Below are 25,719 nucleotides of genomic sequence, written 5' to 3'. Positions count from 1 at the left end.
CCTAATGGAAGAAACAGACAATTAAGATCTATTATGAGAAACTCTGTCATAGAGGTGAGCACAGGAACCCAGCACTGGGGGATGAAACAGCCATTGCAGTTAAAGAGAAGCATCATCCTCCAGGGAAATTGTATATAAAACCATGACAGATCTGTTGTGTCTTTAGCTGGTGTCTATCTTTTCTATCAATGTACATGTGGCATCTTAGTGTTTATACCATATATTTTCAAGTATTCTTTCTAATTTCCATGTCTGGAAAAAATGACTCTAGAGTTTTAGATACTAAACTTCTAAAGTAATATAAAAGAAATATTGGATGTTCCAGCATTGAAGAAATGTCACATCAATTGATGGTTTTCTTAGAATGGCTTATACTGACATTTTCTGAGTGCTGTCTAATATGAACTCTGTTATAAATATATAACCCTAAGATTTATGAGGTTAGAACAAAATAAACCTTATCAAATTCAAATGGTGAAGTATTTTTTTTCTTGGACATAAATGTGAATGGTCCTAGATGCTTTCATCACCAAATCTGGGAATAGAAAGATACTATGAATGAATACAGAATAGGATTTTATAATATGTTTGTGTGTGTGTGTTGGGCCTACCAAATAAAGGCCTAAAAGAGCTACTCTAATTTAATACATACAGGCAAGTGTTTAAAATTATAAGTCAGGGAGTTGACATCACTTATCTAGCTATACATGGGCCATATATTCAGGGAGACAATCCAAATGTAGGTCTAGGACATTCAGCAGCGCTGGATTCCTGGATGTCAGGAGCAGAGACTTGGAGGAAAGTCTTCTGGTGGCAAGTGGAGATGGCTTAGAGGATAGCCTCATAGGGGACTGGTTCCACCCCGTACAGGAGAAGCAGCTATTGCTGTGACTGGAGTCAGAGCTGCTGTATAAGTTGAAGGACAGCTCCTAGGCATCCAGAGCAAACTTGTAGATAATGGCCCAGCCTGAAGCTGCAGGGTACAATTCATAGGTGAACCTCTAAGAGAAGCAGAGGAGACAACAGAAAGAATCTAAAATGCCACCTGTTTTAAGATTTGTACTAAAATAGCAAAAGCAAGACACCGAGGGAGTCCTCAGACACAGAGCTGGTAAAGGACTGCTGTGCCAGGAAGTGGGGAAGGGTGTTCTGAGCAATTATGAACCTGTCCCCACTGGGATTCTGATTAAATTCAGTAAATGAACTGACCATGATAATTGTTTAAATGAAGAATTTGGGAAGTGTATATTAAAGTATGTTTAGGGAAAGTTTTCTTCTTAATTGGCATAGCCAAATCCATTTTTAAATATTGTAGCACTATATCATTCTGTTGCCTTATTTGCAGGATTATATTAAATCATGTACTGAATTGTGTACATGTCTGTCTACCTTGACTAGCTCTTAAGTTGTGTGTATGCATGTTTGTACTTACAAGTTTTTTTTAGAGCAAGTATGTCCTTATCTCTAGCACAGTACAATGCCTGTGACAGAGAAGATGTTTAATAATACATGTCTAAAGTATTTACTCAGCATTTCTTTGTATCTTTAAATTTGATTCTCATTCTGTCTTTGATATCACAGCAAAACGTAGAAGGTTTTCCTCAAAATCAGTTGTACTCACAGAGGCACGAAAACAGCTTATGGTTTGTCACCTACCTCAGGTTCTCAGACTACATCTCAAACGATTCAGGTTAGTTGTAGTGGTATTATAACTACATGCTTCATTTGTTTGTTTGTTTTAAAGATTTTTTATTTTTTAAGTAATCTCTACATTCAACGTGGGGTTTGAACTTAACACCACCAAGATCAAGAGTCACATGATATACCAACTGAGCCAGCCAGGCTCCCCTCCAACTTTACACTTCTAATTTAATCATTCCTTGTGCTTATCATGCTTTAAAACTTAACACACATAATGAATCAAATTTTAGTAGTATATACTGGGCTAGCAGATGACTTAATAACATCTACCTACTTCTGCATTCACTTATTTATTTACTTACTTTTTAAATGTTTACTTATTTGAGAGTGTGTGTGCATGGGGCAGAGGGAGAGGAAGAGAGAGAATCCCAAGCAGAGCTCCAGGTGGGGCTAGATATCAGGAACCATGAGATCATAACTTGAGCCAAGATTGAGAGTCAGATGCTTGGCTGACTGAGCCACCCAGGCACCCCTACTTCTGCTTTTTTTTAAAGACAAAAAAAATCCTGTCATTATCTCTAGCCTTGACCAGTAAACACTACATTTAATAACTAAACTTCTGATTTGCTTCCCTTGTAGAATACATTGCTAATGAGTCGACCCCTCCCATTTTGGTCTGCTCAGTAATCTTATTCTCCATGTAAGTTTCTGCTTATAGAGTTTAAAATATGCTCAGTGAGGGTGTAAAAGTCTTTATAACTTAGAGGATTTGGCTCAATTGTTTCATTCTCAGAAAAATAAGTTCAACTAAGAGCAGTTAACAAAAACAAAAAAAAATTCTAGTGTTCAGAAATATGTTTAGTCAGGTGAATTAGTTTGCAAAACTGTTGGTTAAGCAAAGCATATGGTTTCATACTTTGTAATAACCATGTTAACCTTAAAGCTTATTCTTCTCTTAAATGACTTTATGTGCTAGGACTTGAAAACTACTGAGACCATGTTTTTCATACATATTGGGTTTTGCTTGTTTAAAGTTTTTTTAATAATTGGGGCGCCTGGGTGGCTCAGTTGGTTAAGGGTCTGACGTCGGCTCAGGTCATGATCTCACGGTTTGTGAGTTCAAGCCCCACATCGGGCTCTGTGCTGACAGCTCAGAGTCTGGAGCCTGCTGTCTCCCTCTCACTCTGCCCCTCCCCACCTCACACTCTGTCTCTCTCTCCTTCAAAAATAAATAAACATTGAAAAATGTAAAGTTTTTTTAATAATTAAAATATTTATTTATTTTAACATTCATTTACTTATTTTTGAGACAGAGGCAGAGCATAAGCAGGGGAGGGGGAGGGAGAGAGAGAGAGAGAGAGAGAGAGATACAGAATCTGAAGCAGGCTCCGGGCTGCTCTGTTTGTTAGCACAGAGCCTGACGCGGGGCTCGAACTCACGAACTGCTAGACCATGACCCGAGCTGAAGTCAGACACTCAACCAACTGAGCCACCCAGGTGCCCCAATAATATATTTTTTTAATTCAAACTTTACAGAAGGTAAAGTAAAAGCCCAAAATAAGTATCTCTTTCCTCTCAGTCCCACTTCCCAGAGATATTCACTGTTAACTCTAGTCAGTTATTTCAGTTACTTATTGAAGCTGTTAAAGGAACAGTCAGCAAATAACATGTGAGTGCTGGTTAATGCAAGATGTTCTATATTCTTTGGGGAATATAAAGTAGGTTCCTTTTCTCAAGATTATAGTCAGGCATGCACAGAAATAGTGGTGAAATAGAAATACTAAGTATCACAAATTATATACAAATTGATTTATCAGAGACTTAGAAGAGGGGGTTAGCTGATGTTCCCAAAGCCTCTCTTATGGCATAGGGGTCTTTATATTATTCAGATCTCAGTTTATATGTCATCTCTTTAGAGCAGACTTCCCTGACCATCCTACTTAAAAGTAGAACCACTCAGGGAACCTGGGTGGCCCATTCAGTTAAGGGTTCACGTTTGGCTCAGGTCATGATCCCTGGGTTGTGGGATCTAGCCCTGTGTCGGGCTCGTGCTGAGCGTTTAAGATTCTTTCTCCCTCTGCCCCTCACCCTTGCTCAAGCTCTCTCGTTTTTTTCTAAAAAAAAAAAAAAAAAAGGTAGTACCACCCAACCCTCATTATCATACTACCCTATTTCTGCTTAAATGGCAGAACCCATCACCTGCAATTAGTAGTTTACTTATTTCTCTTCCTCTGCTAGTGGAACAGAAGCTCAGTAAGGACAGGAATGTTGTCTATTTCATTCCTGTATCCCAAGGCCCAGAACCAAATTCTGTGCATAGTATTTGGCCGAAAATATTTACTAAGTGAATGAATGGGGCATGTACAGAAGGAGGAGCACTTTAGCCTAAGGGAGCAACGTGAACAAAGGTATGGAGGAAGGAACAGGGAAGGGTATAAACAAAAGGTTTAGTGAAGTCAGGCAAGACCTGCCATTGTGCATAAAATCAAGTGGAGTGGAAACTGGAGGACTAATTAGGAGGTTAATGTTGTATTCCAGGGCCAGGGAGCATGGAGAGGTAAGAACATAAAAGAGATTCTGTAAAGAAAAAACTGAAAGGACTCAAATTTTGGTTACATAAATTGGTACTGAATCGGCTACTGTAAACTGTTAAAGAACTTCCTGTTCTTCATAATTGCTGCTTTAACCTGGTATTTGAAGCTTTCCTTAGAGTTAAACCTGTTTGACTCCCTTTCCATCTTCTGCCCAAAACATTTTTGACCCTTCATGCCATATTTATTTCTGATTCAGAGATTTTGCTTATGCTGCCTTTACCACTTTGTCTTTCTCCTTTTTCTTCATCTTTGAATGAAGATTTGCCAGTGTATAAAATATATAGGATATATAAAAGATAAAAGGGAGAATGGGATTGGACAGGGGCATACAGGAGCCTCTGAAAAGGCGTAAGAAATGGAACGTTTCTAGTACCGTAAAAGCTCCCCACGTGTGTCTCCCGGTCTATTCTCTCCCTTCTCTTTGAAGTAAACCACTGTGCACTTAGGGTATAGTGTTATCTTGTTATCATTTTACTGTATTTCTTTTTTTTGTTTGTTTGTGTTTTATTTATTTTGAGAGAGAGCATGAGTGGGACAGAGAGAGAGTGAGAGAGAATCCCAAGCAGGCTCCGCACTGTCAGTGCAGATCCCAAAACAGGGTTCAAACTCACAAACCTCAAGATCATGATCTGAGGGGCGCCTGGGTGGCTCAGTCAGTTGAGTGTCCGACTTCAGCTCAGGTCATGATCTCATGGTTTGTGAGTTCAAGCCCCACGTCGGGCTCTGTGCTGACAGCTCAGAGCCTGGAGCCTGCTTCCGATTCTGTGTCTCCCTCTGTCTCTGCCCCTCCCCTACTTGTGCTCTGTCTCTCTCAAAAATAAATAATCATTAAAAATTTTTTTTAAAAATCATGATCTAAGCTGAAATCAAGAGTTGGACACTTAACCCACTGAGCCACCCAGGCACCCACAATTTACTGTATCAGCAGAAAAAAACTGGGTGCCAAACTTATCAATAGGAATCAATTGTCTATTTAGATGCCATACAAGTGTTTATTGAGCATTATTAAATAATGTAAGGTTTGAATTTTATGGTTAAATAAAATATAAACTTGTGAATGATAAGAATTATAGGAACTTACGTTAAGCAAGTGCCTTTTTTTTTTTAACGTGCTTGGTCTTCCATCCTGACTAAAGGTGCACTGGATGTAGGATTTTTCATACATTTCATGGGGAAGGATTGGGATATGAGTCTTAGTCCATTTAATTTGCAAGTCTCACCTTTAGTTCCATACCAGTTTATATTGTACTGATAGCATCTTCACATATTTTGACTTCACAAAACCTATCTATATTCCTTTCTCCTTTGTCTACTTATTTTTATCCATCATAACTTCATGTTTTAGTACTTTAATGCTATTATATTTTCATCAATGGCTGTCTTTTGTCTCTGCACCACAGTACCCCAAGCTGCATTATAATCCCTTCTAAGAACAACCATGTATTACATTATTTTCCCTTGTAGCACCAGCTCATACTCTGTGTATGATAAAAACATTGTTTGCCATGTTTTGATCTAGTACCAAGAAGGATGACCAACAGGCTGGGAAAAGGACAGTATAGAGGCACTATTAGAGTTCTATCCCTAATGAGTATTTTGCTGACTTACAAGGAAGGGTCACAGTTCCTTTTTTTTTTTTTTTTTAAGAGCTCTGAAGTGTTCTGAGGAATTAGAGGTTTTGTTCTGTTTTTTTCTCCACATCTGGCCAAGAAGGATCCAGAGTATGTTTCCCAAGTACAAACTCTAGCTTCTGGGGTATCTCCCTTATGGTGTGACAAGGCAACAGAGAATTAAAAACCTTTTGGTGGGCACCTGGCTGGTCAGTTGGTGGAGCCTACAACTCTTGGTCTTGGGGTTGTGAGCTCAAGTCCTATGTTGGGTGTAGAAATTATTTAAAATCTTTAGGGGTGCCTGGGTGGCTCAGTCAGTTGAGCATCCGACTCTTGATTTCAGCTCAGGTCATGATCCTAGGTTTGTGGGTTCCAGCCCCGTGTCAGGCTCTGTGCTGACAGTGCGAAGCCTGCTTAGAATTCGTTTCTCCCCTTCTCTGCCCCTACCCCACTCGCACTCTGTAAGTCTCTTTCAAAATAAATAAATAAACCTTTAAAAGATTTTTTTAATGAAAAATAAATACAATCTCTAAAAAAAATAAATAAAAATTTAAAAACCCTTTGGTACTTTAAATTAATCCATTAGAAGGGGGAAACTGCCACAGGGCCGTAATTTCCTTCCTATATTAATTTTCTTCCTATATTATCATCTAACTACAGAAGGCAGATACTTTAAAACCTGACTAGACCTGTTTAATAAGCCTAAATTCTTCCATTTATAGCCACCTTCAGCATTGAAAGGATTTTATATTTACATTATTTTACATATGATACTTTGTATTCTATACTGAGACCTATTATTATGACTGTCTGAACCTGGCACATGTTTATATTCCATTGATTTTTTTTTTTTTTAAATAATTTTACCCTGGTTTGTTCACAGGTGGTCAGGACGTAATAACCGAGAGAAAATTGGTGTTCATGTTGGCTTTGAAGAAATCTTAAACATGGAGCCTTATTGCTGCAGGGAATCCCTGAAATCCCTCAGACCAGAATGTTTTATCTATGACTTATCTGCTGTAGTAATGCACCATGGGAAAGGATTTGGCTCAGGACACTACACTGCCTACTGCTATAATTCTGAAGGAGGTATAGATGGGTAGATGGGGAAAAGTATTTTATCTTGGGTCAAATTTGGAAGCTGGAGTTCAGGCTTTACAATTTCTAAATTGACCACTAAATCATCTTAAGTGAAGCCACTTGACCTTTTGTTTTCTTTCAAGAATACTTCTATAGTTCATAAAAAAACCTGAGAGTTTGTGCAGAAAATGGATATTTTCTGCAGGATTGTAGTAGTTTTGACTTTCAAAGGCTGTAGCAATAAGATAGTAAGAATGGTTGCATTAATTCAGTGCTATCTTTTTTATATAATTTTTTTCATGTTTATTTATGAGAGAGAGAGAGAGAGAAAGAGCACTAGTGGGGGAGGGCAGAGACAAAGACACAGAATCCAAAGCAGGCTCCAGGCTCCCAATTGTCAGCACAGAGCTTGAACTCACGAACTGTGGGATCATGACCTGAGCCGAAATCGGACACTTAACCAACTGAGCCACCCAGGCACCCTAGTGCTATCTTTTATTACAGGCGTTATTTCTAAGGGCAAGTCCTCTGTTTACTGGTTTCATCTAGTTAATTTTGCTAGAGAACAGACCATCTAATAAACTGGGATCACAGATACTTAGAATAAACTCTGAGTTTAGGTTTTAACAAAACTCACTTTAATTTACTGCCTCCATGGACCCTCAAGGACAGTCTTCATTAGGTAACAAGTGACTTAGGGTTTTTTTATTTCCCTTCCTTACCTACTATTGAACGAAGACTGAGCCTCCACATTCATACCATTTCCCTTCACCCTACACAAAATAAACACAAAAGACGTGTGGACAGAAAGCCCACATAATCCACGAAGGCAATTAATTTAACACTGTTTGCTTTACAGTATGACTAGTAGCAAAAGCATTAACTGGTAAAATGATACCTGGAATTAAAGATTGTGTCAGGTGAACTAATCAGATTCTTTAACTTAAAACTACTTGTAGAATAAAGGTAGATAAATCCAGAGTAACATACTGCCCAAACTATTTAAAAGAAAGGAGTTGGCTAATTATTTTCCCTTCAAAGAAACTTTAACTCTTACTGAAACTAATACCTTTAAATCCATTTTAATTTATACTAGAAACTTCTAAAATTCCTTTATAAACATTAAGGTATATTTCTGTGCTTCACTCTAGGGTTCTGGGTACACTGCAATGATTCCAAGCTAAGCATGTGCACTATGGATGAAGTATGCAAGGCCCAAGCTTATATCTTGTTTTATACCCAGCGAGTTACTGAGAATGGACATTCTAAACTCTTGCCTCCAGAACTCCTGTCTGGTAGCCAACATCCCAGTGAAGAAGCTGATACCTCTTCTAATGAAATCCTTAGCTGATCCAAAGACAGTGGGGCTTTCTTCTTGTGATTTTATATATACTTTTTAAAAGGGCTTACAATTTTGAGCTTCATTGTTTTAATTTTTTACTTAGGATTCAGTGCACAGTTTCTACATTTTGTATCCACAACAAAACTTTTTACAGAGACAAAATTAGCATAAACATGTATATCAATGACAGCAGGTAACTAAACTTTTCTCAAGTACTTGGGAGTTTTAAACTTTCAGTGTTTACTTCATACTGGCATTACTTCTTTTATATTTTCATGTCTTAATTGGCTCAGATCATAGAATTTGTGCAATCTTTTACTGAAGTTCAGGTGGCATCATTTTATACATTTTTTATTTAGCTTTTGTAGGTATTTTCTATACAAATTCTTATTAGGTGGAAATTAGATAGTCTTCACTAATGATATTACCAAAAAAGAAAAAATTTCTTTCAGGCCATTTGCATAGTGAAGTTACCTTTGCCCCTTGAAGGCAGTTAAACTACTACATTCACTGTGAAATACCAAGGTATTACCTAAATACTCATCAGTCACACAAATTGATACTCCTGAGGCTTTGTGTGTTACAGGACTCAGAACAAACATTCCTTGGTTAAAGGAACTTCATTTTTTTTCAAAAATGTATTAAGTTTTAATAATTGTTCTTTATTTGGCATAGTCAAACTTCATACAAATGAAAATGACAGCTTTATAAGTAGTATATTTAAATTACTTCAGTACTGTGGACATGAAAACAATGATGGCTCGGACTTATAATGATTTGTTTGGCAGCAAACAGGTTTGTCCAGATTCTAATAAAGCAGTCTTATCAAAAATCTGAATTCAGCAGTGTATTATGGTAAGCAAGTACAGTTTAACTTGGATATGAGGGTTTTTTGTATGTTTAACATTAGATCTCTTAAAAGCTTTGTACTGTATCATATCTTGAGATTTTTAGTTTAAAAGGAAAAAATAAGTCTTCTTGAAGAGAAAAAATTGCTTAGGACAGAGAAGATAATTGTTCAAAATTGGCAACTGGGCAAGATGTTCAGCATCTCATTTTTCTAAATAATTTTTCTAAATCTCATTTTCTAAATCGGCTTGGATTACTCACTCTTGCTCCGATTATGTGAAGACTAGGAACCTCAGATGTTCAAATACTTGGCCCTTTAAAAAAAACTATCTAAACTTCCATTTTATTATAAATATGTTATGAAATACTCTTTGCTCTTCCCAAATAATCTTACTAGATCTCTTTAAAATCCTACTGCTGCTAATTTATCATCCACTAACCTCTATAGGTCAGCTATTTCACATCTTAGCTCAGTGTTAACCACTGGAAGATCATTTATTCTTTTTAGGTTTGCTTGTAGGTTAAAATCTTCATGAAAGATAACACCCTATAGAATGCTGTTTTTTGCCAGTGTTCATCTATTAAGTATAAGCTTGAAAAGGACCTCTATTAGCAAATTTTCCTTAAATTTCAGAGAGCCAAGTTGCTGGGGCAGCTGATGATGAAGTGCAATGAGAATTTATCACTGAACAGACAAGTCATTTATGCCAAAATACAGCCTGAGTATTAAATGGCTAAAGTTTAAAATCTTTCACTTAATTACCTATGCAAGTTGTTACCTCAACTGTTAACGTAATTATACCTCATTAAAGATTTATGTGGTCAAGATACCTGAGTCTAGCCTTTTTTAATTTCAAGGATTACTTTATACTTGGGTAAACTGCTATACACTTTAGCACCTGGTTTTAGGGAGATAATTTAAAGACAACTCTGGAAGATCTGCTGTTTGTAATGGTATAGATGTTTCAGTACTTATTTCAATATAAAAATATATGAGAAAGAAAGTGACTTACCCTTTTACTTTTTTTTTTTAAAGGTATACACACTTATATGTATGCATATAGCTTTTTTTTTTAATTTTTTTTTTTTAACCTTTATTGATTTTTGAGACAGAGAGAGAGAGAGCATGAACGGGGGAGGTTCAGAGAGATGGAGACACAGAATCTGAAAAAGGCTCCAGGCTCTGGGCTGTCAGCACAGAGCCCGACGTGGGGCTCGAACTCACAGACTGTGAGATCATGACCTGAGCTGAAGTCAGACGCTCAACCGACTGAGCCACCCAGGCGCCCCGAGCCTTTTACTTTTTAATCCCTCAAAACTAAAACCTAGGCGGAAGACTATGTGTGTGAGGTCAAGGGGGTATATGGGAACCCTGTACTTGATGCTCAATTTTGCTACAAACCTAAAATGGATATAAAAAGATGTATTAAATTTACAAAACCAAAACCTAGCCAATGAACAGAAACTTAAATTTCTTATTGTACATCTTAGTGTAGACTTCTACATTCGGCTAAGTTGATCTAACAAAAAACAACGTGTTTTGGTTGTAAAATAATTTACTAAAGGCACTATTTGTTAAACATCAACTAATAATTTGTTACTAATAAGGTACATCATTGTAAACATAACAAAATGATTTCAAGAGATACATGGCTAGTAGGTAAACAATACAATGTTTTTAAGTGACAGCTTTCCTATTTACAAGATCATATTTCTTCCAGCTATTCCAGGGGCATGCAGCGATGCTACTGCTCACAAGAGTTACTAGGAAGAGAGCTTGGAGGTTATAACTGGTTTGAGATCCCTACTGCTAAAGAGAGGTCTTATAATGCTCCAATATTCTTCATTCACAGGGTAAATTATAAAACTCTTGAGCATAGAAATTGAGATACTTTATATCTCCCACCAAAACACATCAAAGTAGTATGGACTCAGAACCCCAAGAGAACTAGCTGGAGGGCCCAAGCCCTATAACATGTCTAAGCATGAGCTTGTGAGCTCTGCCACTAGCACATCACAGAAACTGGAGAAAATAATCTGAAAGTAGCTATTGAACATTAGCACCATAATAAACATGGCTCATATAACTGAAAACTAGATTGTTTACCCCACAAGACAACATTTATAGCTCTAATGCTATATATATAATAAATGATCGAAGTACAGAAATCCAGTTTTTCTTCCTATGAGAAAAACATTAAACAAAATACAAACTAAACAGCATCCCAGAGGCAGTGAATCTTATTGTGCTAAAGCATATACAAATTAAGGCTTTACCTTGGTACATAAACAATTTTGAAATTGTGTTGGAACATCCCCAACAAATCGGTTACAAAGAATTCAGGCAATTTGTTCAAGAATCTGTAGTGGGACTCAGTTTAAATAAGTAAATATTAGGTATCTTACATTCAATTTACGCACTTAGCTGCCATAATTAGTGTAACTGAAATGCCACTAGTTTTTAATTCAAGCCAGTCAAGGGGCAGGGTGAATTTGATTCATTAATGGAAATGCCTAATAGTTCAATTTAACGTTTCTAATTATAGCAAGATCCAAGTATGGGAAGTTTTCCTGTTCTAGTGTTTGTAGTCTTAAATGCCCTTTTGGTTTATTGAGCAAGCTGAATACATTTCCTGATAAAAACTACCACTGGATAAAGGATCTAAATGTTGAGATTTTACTAAATCAAGGTTTCAAGTTGGTACAATGTTGTCTACTAGGTCATGTTTCAATTAATCTTCATAATGTCATGGGAAAAAAATGAAAGACAAAGACTAATATGGTTCTAAAAAGAAAACAAAGGCAAACCATTCCTAAAGCTTTAATTTGTGAAGATTTTCCCACATTATGCATGTGTAGATCTTGTTTTAGCCATTATGTCAGAAGAAAAGTTTCAGTGTAGAGGTCTACAATCCAGATAAAAGGCTCTACATTTCCCTACGTTAAGTTCAGCTATTTCCTGTGCAGAATTATAACCACAGACATTGAAATGTAGCTCTCAGATCTGAAAATGTCTTTATTTTTTAGAAAATGGATTCCAGGAAGGTTAAAAAGCAATACCAGAGGGTATAGGTGCAGAATTGGATGTAGTCATTCAAAGCATTCAATTAAGAATATGGCAATATAAATATCTGAAAAGCATCTCTTAGGTGTTTAAAACAAAAAATGTGTAAGTCATTCCTAACTAATTTGAGCTTTATAGCATTTCCTAGATGGGAAAAACAGTTAACATTTGAAAGTCCTGAAAGCTTTTTCCTTGGCTAATTACATTAGATGGTTTGCATTTGATCAAAGTCCTTCCTTTTTAAACATGGATAAAAGCATTACATAGGTCCACTGTTAAACAGACAAACATGTTGCAAATTAATTGTGGTATAATGTACTCCAACAAAGCTTAGAAAATAAAAGATGTTGAGGCGGCTTTGGACTAAGTTTAATAGTCATCTCCTCTGCTGACAACTTCTTTACACGTTGGACGCAACAGTATGGTATGTTCAAACTGTGCTGTATATGATCCTTTAATGTCACATAATGGTGGATATGGATCTACAATGCCCAAGTCACACAGATTCTTCAGAGCCATCAAGTATTTACTTTCTCCCAAGCGATCCAGCCATCTGCGGCAGAAGGCAAGGGTGCCAAAGTTTTCATTGATGACATTTAACAAGTGTTTTGTTCTTGGAAGCCTAAGAGGAGAAAATCCAAAATTAACAGGTGACTAAAAAGTTACCAACTCATTTTCCCCATTAAGGAAAACTCATATGGTAGCTGTGGTTTTACTTGGTAATTAACTTCAAAAAACTTTTTGTCTCTTTCAACATTCAAAAGTCAGAATGTATAACAGCCCATACCTAATTATAGATGGCAGCTGAATGGGAGACCACCTGAAGACTATCTTACGTATTTATTTATGTGTCTACACATGTGTGTGTTAAATTCCCAGTAGAGACTCATCAACAGTATTATGGTGGTTAATTTCCTTTTTTGTGCACCAAGCTGAAAGACCTGCACATAAAGGAGGTATAAATCCATCCTTCAACCATCTTCTCCAAAAAGTTTAAGGGGGAAAAAAAGGTAAAAATAGAAAGTTTATTAATAGGAAAATATTAAGAACAAAAACCTAGAAATGCCAGCAAAATGATTCTCTCTGAAAGTATTAACAATTATTAGAAACTGGATCTGAAGAGAATACTTGCCTATATCATTTTCATCTCAGTTAAGATTTTTAACAGGCCAATTTCCTTGCTGTATTATAAAAATCCACACAACTTACTGGTAGGCTATAGAACTGTACATTAATGAATATACCACTGTGAACGTTTGTCACATTTTTAAAAATGCTACTACCTGGGAAAAGAAGCTTAATACTCCTATAAAAACAACAGTCTCTCACCTTATTGGCACATGTCCAACATCAAAATTTTTCATATAATGTGAGCATTCCATATCATCATGAACAACGCCTTTTCCTGTGCTTCCAAAGGTTTCAATGGCATACACTTCTCCTTCCTAAAGAATATGTAAGGTCAAGGGGAGAGAAGAAAAATTCAGAACCAATTAAAATTGCCATTTGTCAACTTCAGGCTGAGGTTATTATTTACTTCATATAAAAAACAACATGAAATAACCCCCTGGTAGTCATCCACCCTTCCTTGCTTTATCTCCTTAGCACTTTTTGGTCTATGTCCTCCTATTGGAATGTAGGCTTTATACAGGCAGGGAATTTTATTTTGTTCACTACTACATCCTCAGTGACTACTAAAGAGACTGGCATCTAAGAGATGCTTAGTAAATACTCATTAAGTGTTGAATGAACAATCCTCTGACATACCCAACTTCCATAGCTGACTGAGCCCTGGCCTGACCAGACACAATTTGCATACTTGCACAGACCAGTAAAGATGGCAAGTTAATTTTGCTCAACATACTATATACTCAACTATCACTAACTTTAGTTTAGGAAAAAAAAAATCAGAATGCTTCACAATAAACACTTTGTATGTATGGCATACATACCTCCATTCTTGTAGCCTCTCCTCCTTTCACGATGGGCACTGTTTTCCCAGCATGTATTCTATACGGCCCAATTGAATGTCCGTTTAGGTTACGGATTGGTTTCACTGGCATAATAGGAAAACAGTTATTCAAGGTTTCCAGAAGCACAAACAGATCTCTTGGCTTTCTGGCACAGAGTTCAAGCATTGATTTAAAAACGATATGGCACTACTAAATAACCTCGCATTGACATAGTTAAATACAAACTGGAAAACTAGCAGAATATAGAAAAGATGTTAATTGCAATTTACTAAAAACTAGAAGGGAGTAAAGGGGGATGATGGGAAAAGAAAAAACTATGTGATGAGGTAACAATGGGGGGTCATCTAAGGAGGTATTGTTTTTCATTCGTTTTTAACTTGTTTTTTTTTTTTTTTTATTTAATCTCTACGCCGAACATGGGGTTCAAACCCACAACCTTGAGATAAAGTCACACACTCCTTGGACTGAGCCAGCCAAGTGCCCTTAAGGAGGTACTGTTAATATAAAGTTATATTACACAGTACATGTCATGTACACAGTGATTACAAACAAAAAATATTTTTACAGTTATGGACCAAAAGGTATTGTGACAATGTGGATACTGTGTCGAAATGATAGGATGTAAAACCTTACATTTTTTTATTTTTTTCACAAACCAACTCATACAGTTTTTTCTTCAGTTGACAAAGGGGGGGGTTGGACTTCCAGTCCTAGGGCTTGAAGATCCCAGGACACAAAATGAATCTAGCAGGACTGCCACCAGGGTGTAGAAAATTCCAGAAAGCTTTGGCCTACATAATGGAATCCACACACCTCCCTATCTTAAATTTTACAATTATAGCACATTCCAAATGTTAATAAGGAAAATCCAAACAACTCCAAGGTCTTGAGACCAATTACAGAACAAACTGTGGTATATTCACGACAATGGAATACTAAACAATAAAAATGAAAGGTTGGGGATACACTGAACAACAAAATAAAACCTAAAGAAAAAAGAACAACAGGCACAATTATATACATATTGTTTTATTATTATATATGTAAAAGTTAAGCACAAATATACTGTTGTTTAAGGATGCATAGTTAGATACTAAAGACATAAAGAAAAGCAAATGTAAATACTTTAGCACTCAAGACTTTGGTTTGCTAGAGGAAGACTGCTATAATTCAAGAGTATACAGAATTGAAGGGCTTTTGGAATGCTGACAATATTCTACTTCTCAAGGGATAAAATTACATAACTTTTACAATTGTTTAACTGAATTTTTGTGTTGCATGTATTTTCAGTGATATTCCACAATAAAAATGGTTTAAAAAAAATCTATCTCTGCAGTGCTAGAATTCCAGTACGAGTTGCCTTTCTTTTAAGGCAGAATTAGGTAGCAAGGTTTTTTCAACTCTACAACAATGAAACAATGACAATTATATTGATTGTACTGTACAAATGATTGATTTGCACTGATGTTTACAGGATTACGGATTTGTGAGCAACAAGGACATACACCATCAGGTTGCAGAGGAAGAATACCTTCTGCAGTTGGTAGAAACACAGTAGTCTATCAGTATCAACAAGGTCAGGCAAAGAATGCTAAATAAATCATGTGAATTTACAGAGGTCAAGGAGGTATGAATGTCTCTGCTCAGATGACTACAAGGGAGAGACAGGATTTGGTTAAAGGAAATGTGGGAAACACTCCTTAAGAAAGTTATTAGAATAAATATACTCACTAAAAAATAAAAATAAATAAAAATAAAATTAAAAAGTTATTAGAACAGTAGTTACAGAGAGCAGTGAGCACAGATCAGGAAGGACAGTGGTTAGACCCTGAGAGCTGGGAAAGCAGCACAAAGCACAGGTGACTCTGGGACTGTGTACCTAAGGCAGTGGCTGGGAAAGACCAAGAGGCAAAGGGAATAAAGATTAAAGAAAAAACACACAAGGAATTAACTGGACTCCAAATTCTGAACTCAACTTAAAAAAAAAAGGTGAAGGGCTCATCAATGGAATGAGTCCCTGGCTTCTTTTTAAGCCTCAATTTGACTTAGTCACAGAAAACCAAGTCTACATTTTGGCCATTCTCAGATAAATCCCTGGGTATCTTATCAGCTACCACCGCAGCTCTGCAAGAGTTCCCACCTAGTGACCACAGTTTTCCTAATAAGATGAAGTTATTTTCCCTCCATTTTCCCTCTTTATATTCCCAGGAGATAAAGAAAGCACTCAACACTACTTTGTAAAATTAATTCTGCAAGAGGTCACATGCATTTCAAAATAATATTCATTTTTTAAAAACATACCTTGGTATGTCTTCCCATCTATTTCAACCTCATACGATTCCATAACTTCTTGGATGGCCTCACCAACATCACACAGACGGACATCAATTCCAGCACACTAAAAACAAAATGATATATATACTTGTTACTCAAAATGCATAATTTTATTACAATTTATTAGTATTCTAAAATAAGGGACAATTAGATAAACTGCTTTGTATATTATAACTTCCTTTATAAAACCTTTGGTATATTATACTAGGATTGTTCACTTAAAACCCTAAGGGCAGTGGACCAGTCTTACATAATCCAAAGACCTTCAACAGGCTATAAAATGCTCAAAATACATTGAATGAAATTGTGCTTCCAGTTCACATACCTTTATTCCAGTGTTAGTGGCATCTTTTACAGCTTTTAATAATGTATCATATTTCGGATTAAAAGTAACAGTAAAAGCACAGTCAATAATCCTACCTGAAAGAGAAAATTCTTCTTTAAGTTGATGTATCAGCTAGTCAATTTGTCTACTGCATCTATTCTATTAATCTGCCTAGTTAACATGCAAATAAAACGATGGGCTCAAAAGAAGGCAGCAGTCCAAGTACCCACACAGCATTCAAAATCAAAGTGAAAAAAAGTATAAATAAGTTAAATAAAAGTTTCAGAATGCAAAGACTAATTCCAGGGTCAGTATGTAACATTTCAAGATAGCACCAATATAGTACTAACCTAGGTGGATAAGCAAAAATATAAACAGAAACAAATCAAAAAGAGAAAAACCTGGGGACTAAGGAACAGTAATGTGGGCAGAGAAAATGTAAAGGTCTACAGACGCCAATCAGTGCAGCTTCTGCAATTTAGCAAAACCTCAGGTAAGTACTTTATCTGAACTTTATTTTCTTTATCTGAACTTTATTTTCTCACCTAAGTGAGATAAAAGGTACTCACCCAACAAGGTTTGGGGGCAGAATTTAGAAAAGCTAGCAAGTATATAAAGGTTGGTAAACTTAAACGTTCTAAGTAAATGTTTGTTGTTCTTATTAACAGATAAATTTCTGAAACAACATGAATAGATAAACAAGATTAATTTCTTCTCACCTTGATACAAAGAGTTATAAACCTCAATTACCCAATGGTTTGCATTATACTCCATGTAGTAGGATACTTAAAAGTAAATCTCAAAAACTGGCTCAACACAACTCTACTGAAAAGTGAGGCATAAAGAAGAAAATTAGGAAGTTCAAGTACCTGAGCCCCATCTAACATAGAGAAGACTACTTTTTTCTGGGGGGGGGGGGGGGGAATTATTTCCAAAAACTCACCACTTATATGTGTTCCAAAGTCTATCTTACAGATGTCATCATACTGTAATACTGTTGTGTCACCAGCATTTGGAGTATAATGGGCAGCACAGTTATTTAGAGAACACCCAGTAGGAAATGCCAGGCCTGCATTTAATCCATTCTCTTTAATTAGCTTTCGTGAACAGTCTTCCAACTTTTCACTATTTAAAAAAAAATTATTTACATTTTTATCTTTATATACCTTAAAGGTCATCAGGTCCAGAGAATTTACTAAAACTCTTAAGTTACTTTCTGGGAAAGATCTGAACAATTCCTGGATATGAATGACTAATAGTTCTCTGATGCTATGAAAATAGTAGCTCATTTCTAAAAGATAAAAGATTAAAAAAATTCAATTCCACTAGAAATCTGGAGAAACAGAACCACACAATCCACTTTTAACTTAGTTACTAGGAAGTGAGATTCTCCACTCAGACTAATATAAATGTTGATTACGTTTTATTTACTCAATGTTGCACATTTAAAAAACTGTCTGAATTAGAGAACTGTTGCCTTTTATAGCTAATTACTACTCGAAAGGAAAACTAGAGACAAAGTACTTTTATTGGTTTCTTCATTGCATTGTAACTGTTTTGTGACCAATAATTTTAATACAAATTGTTAGATAGCGAAGTAATAGACTTCCAAACAGAAAGTAAGAATCAGAGTAATGTGTGCATTTGCACATATAAGTGTACAAAGTACAAAATAGGGTGGTTGAGGTATAAATGTCCTCTTATGGTTTCCTCATTACATTTACAGTATAAGAACTCATATTTCTAGAACCCTCACATCAAGTTTAAGCAAAGTAGTAAGAAAGCCAAACATTACAACTGGAGAGTTAGCACTTAAAAAAAAATTTTTTTTTATCACATTCTTACAAAAATATATTCCTTTTACCAGATTTCGATCATTGTCATCCCAGGCTTGATCCAGCTCATAACATATTTTCTAACTTGTCGATGTGCTTCTGCAGCTTCTCGAAAATCATTCCAAATCTCTTCACTAGCTTGATCTAATGCTTTCTTTTCTTCACTTGTAGTTCTCCAAGCAGCTGTTCGCCTTTATAGTATGTATAGCATAGTATTAGTCACTTTAGAAACAGCAGATAAGCATAAAAGCTGAGAGATAAAAATACACTAATATAAGACATTTTAGATAAAAATGTCACACATTCAATTTCTTATATTAATTAAACATCAGCAAAGTTTCTGAAATATGAGTAGTCACACACTTGCAATCAAGCCAAATCAAGTTAAACCTTTTTTGTAAGACTCTCAAAGTCCTCAAGTGAAATTTCATTCATAGTCAGAGACTAAAACTTTGCCACACAAAAATAACACAAAAAGGAAAAAAAAAAAACAAAAACAGAGAAGCCAGAAAAGAGTCCTGGAAACCAAGCAGTGGAAGAAAAAAAATTATCCTTCCACTCAAGGTTACTCTGAGAGACTTCAAAAGACCACACCAAAAATTAACGTTTAATTTCATCAACAGGGTAAGTACTAATATGAAAACTTGACCGGAAATCTACATATACTTTCATCAAAATATAAAATATTATGTGCTTTTGCAGGATCTTTCTAATTGTACATATATGTAAGAGGCGATTCTCCTTGAAGGATATGGCTAATATTTGAAAACTGCCAGGGGTAACAAACATTTTTTATTCAGTATCTGGGAAATGAGAAGATACACTGACTCCCTTTAAGCAGCACCTTTCAAAAATAGTAACTTTTCAAATGAAAATCTTTTAAAAAGTTCTTATAACTTTCATACATTACTGGCAATACTGAATACACAGTTCACAACTCAGTGATCACTGAGGTATAAATTATACTCAGTATAAAGCGATGCCTTCATTGGGGCACCTGGGTGACTCAGTCAGTTGAGTGTCCAACTTTGGCTCAGGCCATGATCTCACAGTTTGTGGGCTGGAGCCCTGCGTGAGGCTCTGTGCTGACAGCTCAGAGCCTGGAGCCTGTTTCAGATTCTGCGTCTCCCCCTCTCTCTGCCCCTCCCATGCTCATGCTCTCTCTCTCTCTCTCTCTGTCTCTCAATAATAAATAAACATTTAAAAAAAAGTTTTAATTTAAAAATAAAAGAAATAAAGTGATGCATTCAAGATTACTCCTATTTTCCTCAAACTATGGCTTGCAGGCAAATCCAGCCTGGTACGTGTCTCGTAATCAAAATTTTACTGCAATACAACTATGTCTATTTGTGTACATACTGTCTATAGGTACTTACGTGCATGCTACAAAAGCATAAGTGAGTAACGCTCATGGCCTGAAATATTTACTACATGGCTCTTTATAGAAAAAGTTAACATAACTGCTCTAGAGTATGCCCCTAAATTAATGTTTCCAAATACTGTGAGTTCTTGGTCGTTGTCAAGTTATGATTACTTCCTACCGCAACAGCTACCTGTGTGCCAACATCTAGCAGCTCTAATTTGCTACAATGACACAAAGGGGCCGTCCTATGTCATTTTAGGGATACTTAAGCATCACAGAGGCTTCTTTGGCTTATTTTCTGTTTGGAAATGTATTTTGGATTATATACTGACATTATAAAGAAATATTGCAGCACCATCTGTTAAGGTCAGTTTTGAACACCACAAATACTTAAATGTGTATGAATTACTTTTAATCGGAATAGTGAAGATTCAAGAGGCAATTACAAGTATTCAAAGGAACATCCTCACACTAGAAGGTAACAGGATACAATCCTTTAAAAAGTATATTCTCAACATGTGGCTCAATCTTTTTCATTTGCAATACACTTATAGTTGCTCACTCCATGATGGGACAGACAAGCCACAATCTCCTGACCTCCAGATATAACTCCAGTTTATTCTCTCCCATGAATCCAAAAATCTTTCCTGGAAACCAAGAACCCAAACATTCTAAGAATCAATCATTTCCAGGCATAAGAATACTGTAAAGACATCAGTTTTTAAACAAAACATATCACAGTTGTCTCTTACATGGGCCATAATTCTGGCACATATACAATAGCCATACCATTATTGCACCCCTTGCCTCAAAAGCCAAACATTTTGTGAAAAACAAAAATATCCCCAAATGTTTTTTCTAGAATGGTTAAGATGAAAGACTATGTCCACAGGGAATTGATGGATATCATGCAGTAGGGCCATGAAAAGGAAATTGGTCATTATCAATTCCAATTTTTTCTCTTCAATTCTTGGAATCCATTTCTTATAGATTAAAATGCTAAGTATAATTAAATTTCAAATGCTATCTAACTACATTTTAGAATCAGAATATGGCACAATAAAGATCTCCAATAGTGAAATCAACAGGTCTCACATAAACATCTTATACTTCTGAAGCTGCATAGCTGATTCTTAGAAGCAGTAATTCTTCAAAAGGTTATGGAATGTTCTGCATTATTGCTAAAGAGGTACCAATCAGAAGCTAGATTAAAGAAATTCTTTTCCTAAGTCTTGAGTTCAAATTGAAAGCCATTAGTAATATTCAAGAAATACACTGCCAGCATCTAAAATTAGAATTCCAGGTTCGTGGGGCGCCTGGGTGGCGCAGTCAGTTAAGCGTCCGACTTCAGCCAGGTCACGATCTCGCGGTCCGTGAGTTCGAGCCCCGCGTCAGGCTCTGGGCTGATGGCTCGGAGCCTGGAGCCTGTTTCCGATTCTGTGTCTCCCTCTCTCTCTGCCCCTCCCCCGTTCATGCTCTGTCTCTCTCTGTCCCAAAAATAAATAAAAAACGTTGAAAAAAAAAAAAAAAAAAGAATTCCAGGTTCGTTCTAAAGACAAAAAATATTATCAAGGAGCCTGTCCTCTTTCCTAAATTTGGTATTTTGACGTTCAGTCTATTTAGCAAATACATAGAAATTAGTAAAATGAAAAACACATTCTGAGCCAATAATTATTTGAAAAGGCAATTAATTCATCCAAGTGACAGAGGTGGGTTAGAAATACTTTTTAAATAAATTATGTATATACAACAAAACTATCAAAATAACTGCTCGAAAGAGAATCTTTACAGAAGTGTTTACAGAGTATGTAAACTTCCCACACCTCTTTCATATTTCGGAGTCTTTTCAATATTTCATCATTTTTACTAGATGTGTTAAGAGCATAAAACGTAAGTAAAACCAAAAGATACAAAGGAATCTGATTATTAGTTTCAAACAGTTATAAACATTTCTGAACTCACTGCATGGATAACTTGAAAGCTACTTACATTTATATTTTTAAAGCACCAAATACCACGTTTATAAAAATCATTTAAAAATGCATGCCTTTAACCTAGAAATTAAGATTGCATGTAGATCAATTCCTTCCTCTGAAAACTGGTAAACAGAAAAATAAAGCATGTTTTAACTTTGCCTATAAGAAACTATTGTTAACTGATAAAGTTAATTGAGACCCAGCTGATAAAGGAAAATTCTTCTTATAGAAAATCAGCTAATAAATGTAGAAAGAACTACAGAATTAGAAATTCATCATTTTGCAGTCCCCAATGAAAAAACTGATAAAGCATGAATGGATATTAAAATAATTAAGAAAAAGGCTGTTGAAAAAAAGGATATTCCAATGGTACCAAACTACCCACAGATTACTTGGAAACTGCAAAAAGAAAAAAGTACCTTTAAAAAAGAAACAGCTGGCTAGTATCACATTAACCAAGTGACCACATACAGTAAAACTAGTAACAGAACAATCTGACATTATATCTGATGCAACAGACTATGATTCAATATGAAGAACACAGTATCACTTATATGTCCCTGTCAAAATCTAAATATAATCTAAGCCTTTACAACTAATTCCAGGTTACAGAAAATAGAGCGAAATCACTAATAAAATTATACTAGATACAAAATAGAATATTATAGTCATTCAAAATTGGTTTAAAAATTTTTACTAACATAGGAAATACACACAGAAAGTCAGTTTTCTTAGAAGTGCAAATTACTAATTATAAGAGGAAAAAATAGTAATGACACACTAGAGAAACTAGATACACCTTATCCAAGTGATAAAATCTGATATCATGTGCCTCCAGATGTGACAATCCTGAAAAGGACAGGATATCTACTTGTCTAGTATTCCATCCAAAAATACACAAACTACTTTCAAATAATTCAGAAAAAGTAGATGAATACAGATTCACCAATATAACATTTTCCACATCTGCCCTCTATCTTTCTGTCTTCCAAGGAGAAAATGGAATGTTACTGGTATATTATACAGAATATATATATTCGGTGTAATTGTCATATTCCCCTGAGAAAGAGAACAATAGATGAGGCAAATGTTAAAGAGAACCTGAGTGAAAGGTATGCAGGAATTCTTTCTCTTTTTTTTTTTTTTTTTTTTAAATTTTTTTTTTTCAACGTTTTTTTTATTTATTTTTGGGACAGAGAGAGACAGAGCATGAACGGGGGAGGGGCAGAGAGAGAGGGAGACACAGAATCGGAAACAGGCTCCAGGCTCTGAGCCATCAGCCCAGAGCCTGACGCGGGGCTCGAACTCACGGACCGCGAGATCGTGACCTGGCTGAAGTCGGACGCTTAACCGACTGCGCCACCCAGGCGCCCCAGGAATTCTTTCTCTTAAGTGCAGAATTATTTTAAATAAAAAGCTAAATAAAATGCTGCACTCAACCTGGGTGGTAGTTACACAGGCAAGTTCTTTGTGATAATTCATGCAATTTTTAGTAAGTTTATTAAAAAAAAAATAATGAAGGAAAAAAAGAGACAAGCAAAGAAACAAACTCTATGATGTAGAGAACAAATTGATGGTTACAGGAGGTGGGAGGTGGGGGGAATAGATGAAACAGGTAATGGAGAGTAAGAAGTGCACTTGTTGTGACAAGCACTGGGCGATATATGGAAGTGTTGAATCCCTATGTTATACACCTGAAACTAGTATTATGCTGTGTGCTAACTAGAATTTAAATGAAAACTTAAAAAAAAAAAAAGGGTATATACAAAACTGTATTTAATACTTTACCAAACCTATAAGAAAACTGATTCTGATCTATTTGCAAATAGTCAAAACTGGTTATATGAATGTCAAAAAATATTAAAACTTACTAAAAAGCAAACATAACCACAATAAACTTCTTTTTCATTTCCCCACAGCATACAAGATTGCTTTTAAATATTTAAGTATTACTTAAGAAATATAACATATAATTAATATCTTCCTCTATTGTTTCAAAATCAGAGGTTATTCTACCTCTACAATGTTTAATTTGCAACAGATGATAGTAAGAAGGGAAAGATAGTTTTTAAGGTTTATAAAATCTCAATTTTCTTTGTATTAAACATTACTTCAACTGTTCCACTATATTCACATTATTAAAAATATTAATCTATTTTTTAGTAAGTATAGGAAATCAATGGTTTTCTTCCACTTAGCAATAAACACATAGAAATGGAAACATAAAAACATCCTGTTCACATCAGTAACAAAACCATAAAACACTTAATAAATTTAACAAACAAGGGATGGGACCTACCTGAAAAGAATCAGAATAAGTGGGAAAATATACTATGACAATGGATAAGATAAAGTGACACAACTGTCAATTTTCTGAAAAAAGATACATAAGTATAATGCAATTCTGATCAGAATTCTAATGAGAGCATTTTTCTGTGGGTATATGTGTTAAAACTATTATGACTAAAAACAGCTTAGTATAAAAAAGAACTGTGTTTGGGCGTGTATGGCAGAGGAGAAAGACTTGCCTTATTGAATTATCAACATATAAAGTTGCTGATAAATCCAAATACTAGCACAGGAATACACAAACAGATCCGTAGAATAGAAATTGGTTGACTAAGAAAATATAGTTCCATAATATAAGAATATAGTATATGGCAGAGGTGGTTATTCCATTGAGTAGAATGAATTATTTCATGAATAAACAATTCTAGCACAATTGGCTGTCCATTTGAAATAAATTAAAATTAGCACTCCCAACTCAACACAAAAAAATTCCAGACTAACTAAAGACATAATAAAACACAGAGGAAGAGTTTGAAAAAAATCTAAGAGACTGCTAGGAATCCAGAGGTATAATATACCATATTCAAAATTTTAAAACTTTTAGAAGAGCAAAAGAACAAAGCCAACAATCAAAAAATGCTCACAATCATTAGCAGTTTGAGAATCATAAACTAAAGTGCTAACATATTCTTTGATTCAGCAGTTCCACTCCTGGAAAACTATCACACAGTAAAACTGCCAGAGTGTAAGGAGACACATACATAAACACGTATACATAAATACTATGTGTATCTTAGAAATACTTATTACAGAATGGTTTATAATATGGCAAAAAATATTAGAGACAAAGTAAATGCTCATCGACTAGAAAATGGTGAAATACAATATAGCATATTCACTCTATGGAATATTATAAAGCCATTCAAAAGAATAACAGGTCTTCTGACTGACTTGGAGAGCCTTCCTGAATGAGAAAAGGTGATGAAAATGTGCATAGGATTCCATTTTGGAAAACAAACAAGACCAAAACACTCCCCCTACATAAACAGACATAGATGTGCACATATAGGAGCATATAAAAATATGGAAGGCTACCTGCTAGGTGGTTACATGGGTCTGGAAGGAAGGGAAGGAAGAGGGAACAAGCAAAAAAAAAAAAAAAAAAAATTAAAATGATTATATTTAAAAATAAATGTTGATTATATCGTATGTACTACAAAAAGTTAAATTACATGCCTGTAACATTTCAAAAACAGATGCTTTAAGATAGGGATGGTGATTGATGAATTCAAATCCAAAGAAAAGACGCTCATGACACAAAATTTCAGAACTTTATAGACTTATTCCCTATAGGTACTGGGAATTAAGGAGGGGGATTAAAATATAACAATATCATGTTCTTTCCTAAATTTAAAGAAAAACAATGATGTCTTTACAGGTCAGT

General features: G+C 35.4%; 2 protein-coding genes across 14 annotated transcripts in view; one reads left to right on the top strand and one right to left on the bottom strand.

The window, feature by feature from the left end:
• USP44 (ubiquitin specific peptidase 44) overlaps positions 1 to 9,944 on the top strand; it is a 55,236-nt gene extending 45,292 nt beyond the window's left edge. For 9 of the 11 annotated variants that reach the window (XM_042947416.1, XM_042947414.1, XM_042947415.1 and 6 more), the window contains 3 exons: positions 1,582 to 1,690; positions 6,729 to 6,934; positions 8,077 to 9,944. In XM_042947416.1, coding sequence (XP_042803350.1) covers positions 1,582 to 1,690; positions 6,729 to 6,934; positions 8,077 to 8,276 — 515 coding nt within the window. In that variant the 3' untranslated portion in view covers positions 8,277 to 9,944. The remainder of the gene's footprint in view (positions 1 to 1,581; positions 1,691 to 6,728; positions 6,935 to 8,076) is intronic. The other 2 variants (XR_006205039.1, XM_042947421.1) reach the window with 2 other exon arrangements.
• A 2,162-nt stretch (positions 9,945 to 12,106) lies between these two features.
• The window catches only part of METAP2 (methionyl aminopeptidase 2), a 29,529-nt gene continuing 15,916 nt past the window's right edge, over positions 12,107 to 25,719 (bottom strand). For all 3 annotated transcript variants that reach the window (XM_042947408.1, XM_042947409.1, XM_042947410.1), the window contains 7 exons: positions 18,677 to 18,838; positions 17,756 to 17,937; positions 16,813 to 16,907; positions 16,455 to 16,551; positions 14,133 to 14,236; positions 13,510 to 13,625; positions 12,107 to 12,802 (listed from right to left, as the gene is read on the bottom strand). In XM_042947408.1, the coding sequence (XP_042803342.1) occupies positions 12,550 to 12,802; positions 13,510 to 13,625; positions 14,133 to 14,236; positions 16,455 to 16,551; positions 16,813 to 16,907; positions 17,756 to 17,937; positions 18,677 to 18,838 (1,009 nt within the window). In that variant the 3' untranslated portion in view covers positions 12,107 to 12,549. The remainder of the gene's footprint in view (positions 12,803 to 13,509; positions 13,626 to 14,132; positions 14,237 to 16,454; positions 16,552 to 16,812; positions 16,908 to 17,755; positions 17,938 to 18,676; positions 18,839 to 25,719) is intronic.

This window comes from Panthera leo, chromosome B4 (genome assembly GCF_018350215.1).
Source record: "Panthera leo isolate Ple1 chromosome B4, P.leo_Ple1_pat1.1, whole genome shotgun sequence".
In the NCBI taxonomy this organism is placed as follows: Eukaryota; Metazoa; Chordata; class Mammalia; order Carnivora; family Felidae; genus Panthera; species Panthera leo.
Note: the sequence above shows the minus strand (reverse complement) of the source record. Positions and strands in the feature narration are given on the sequence as shown.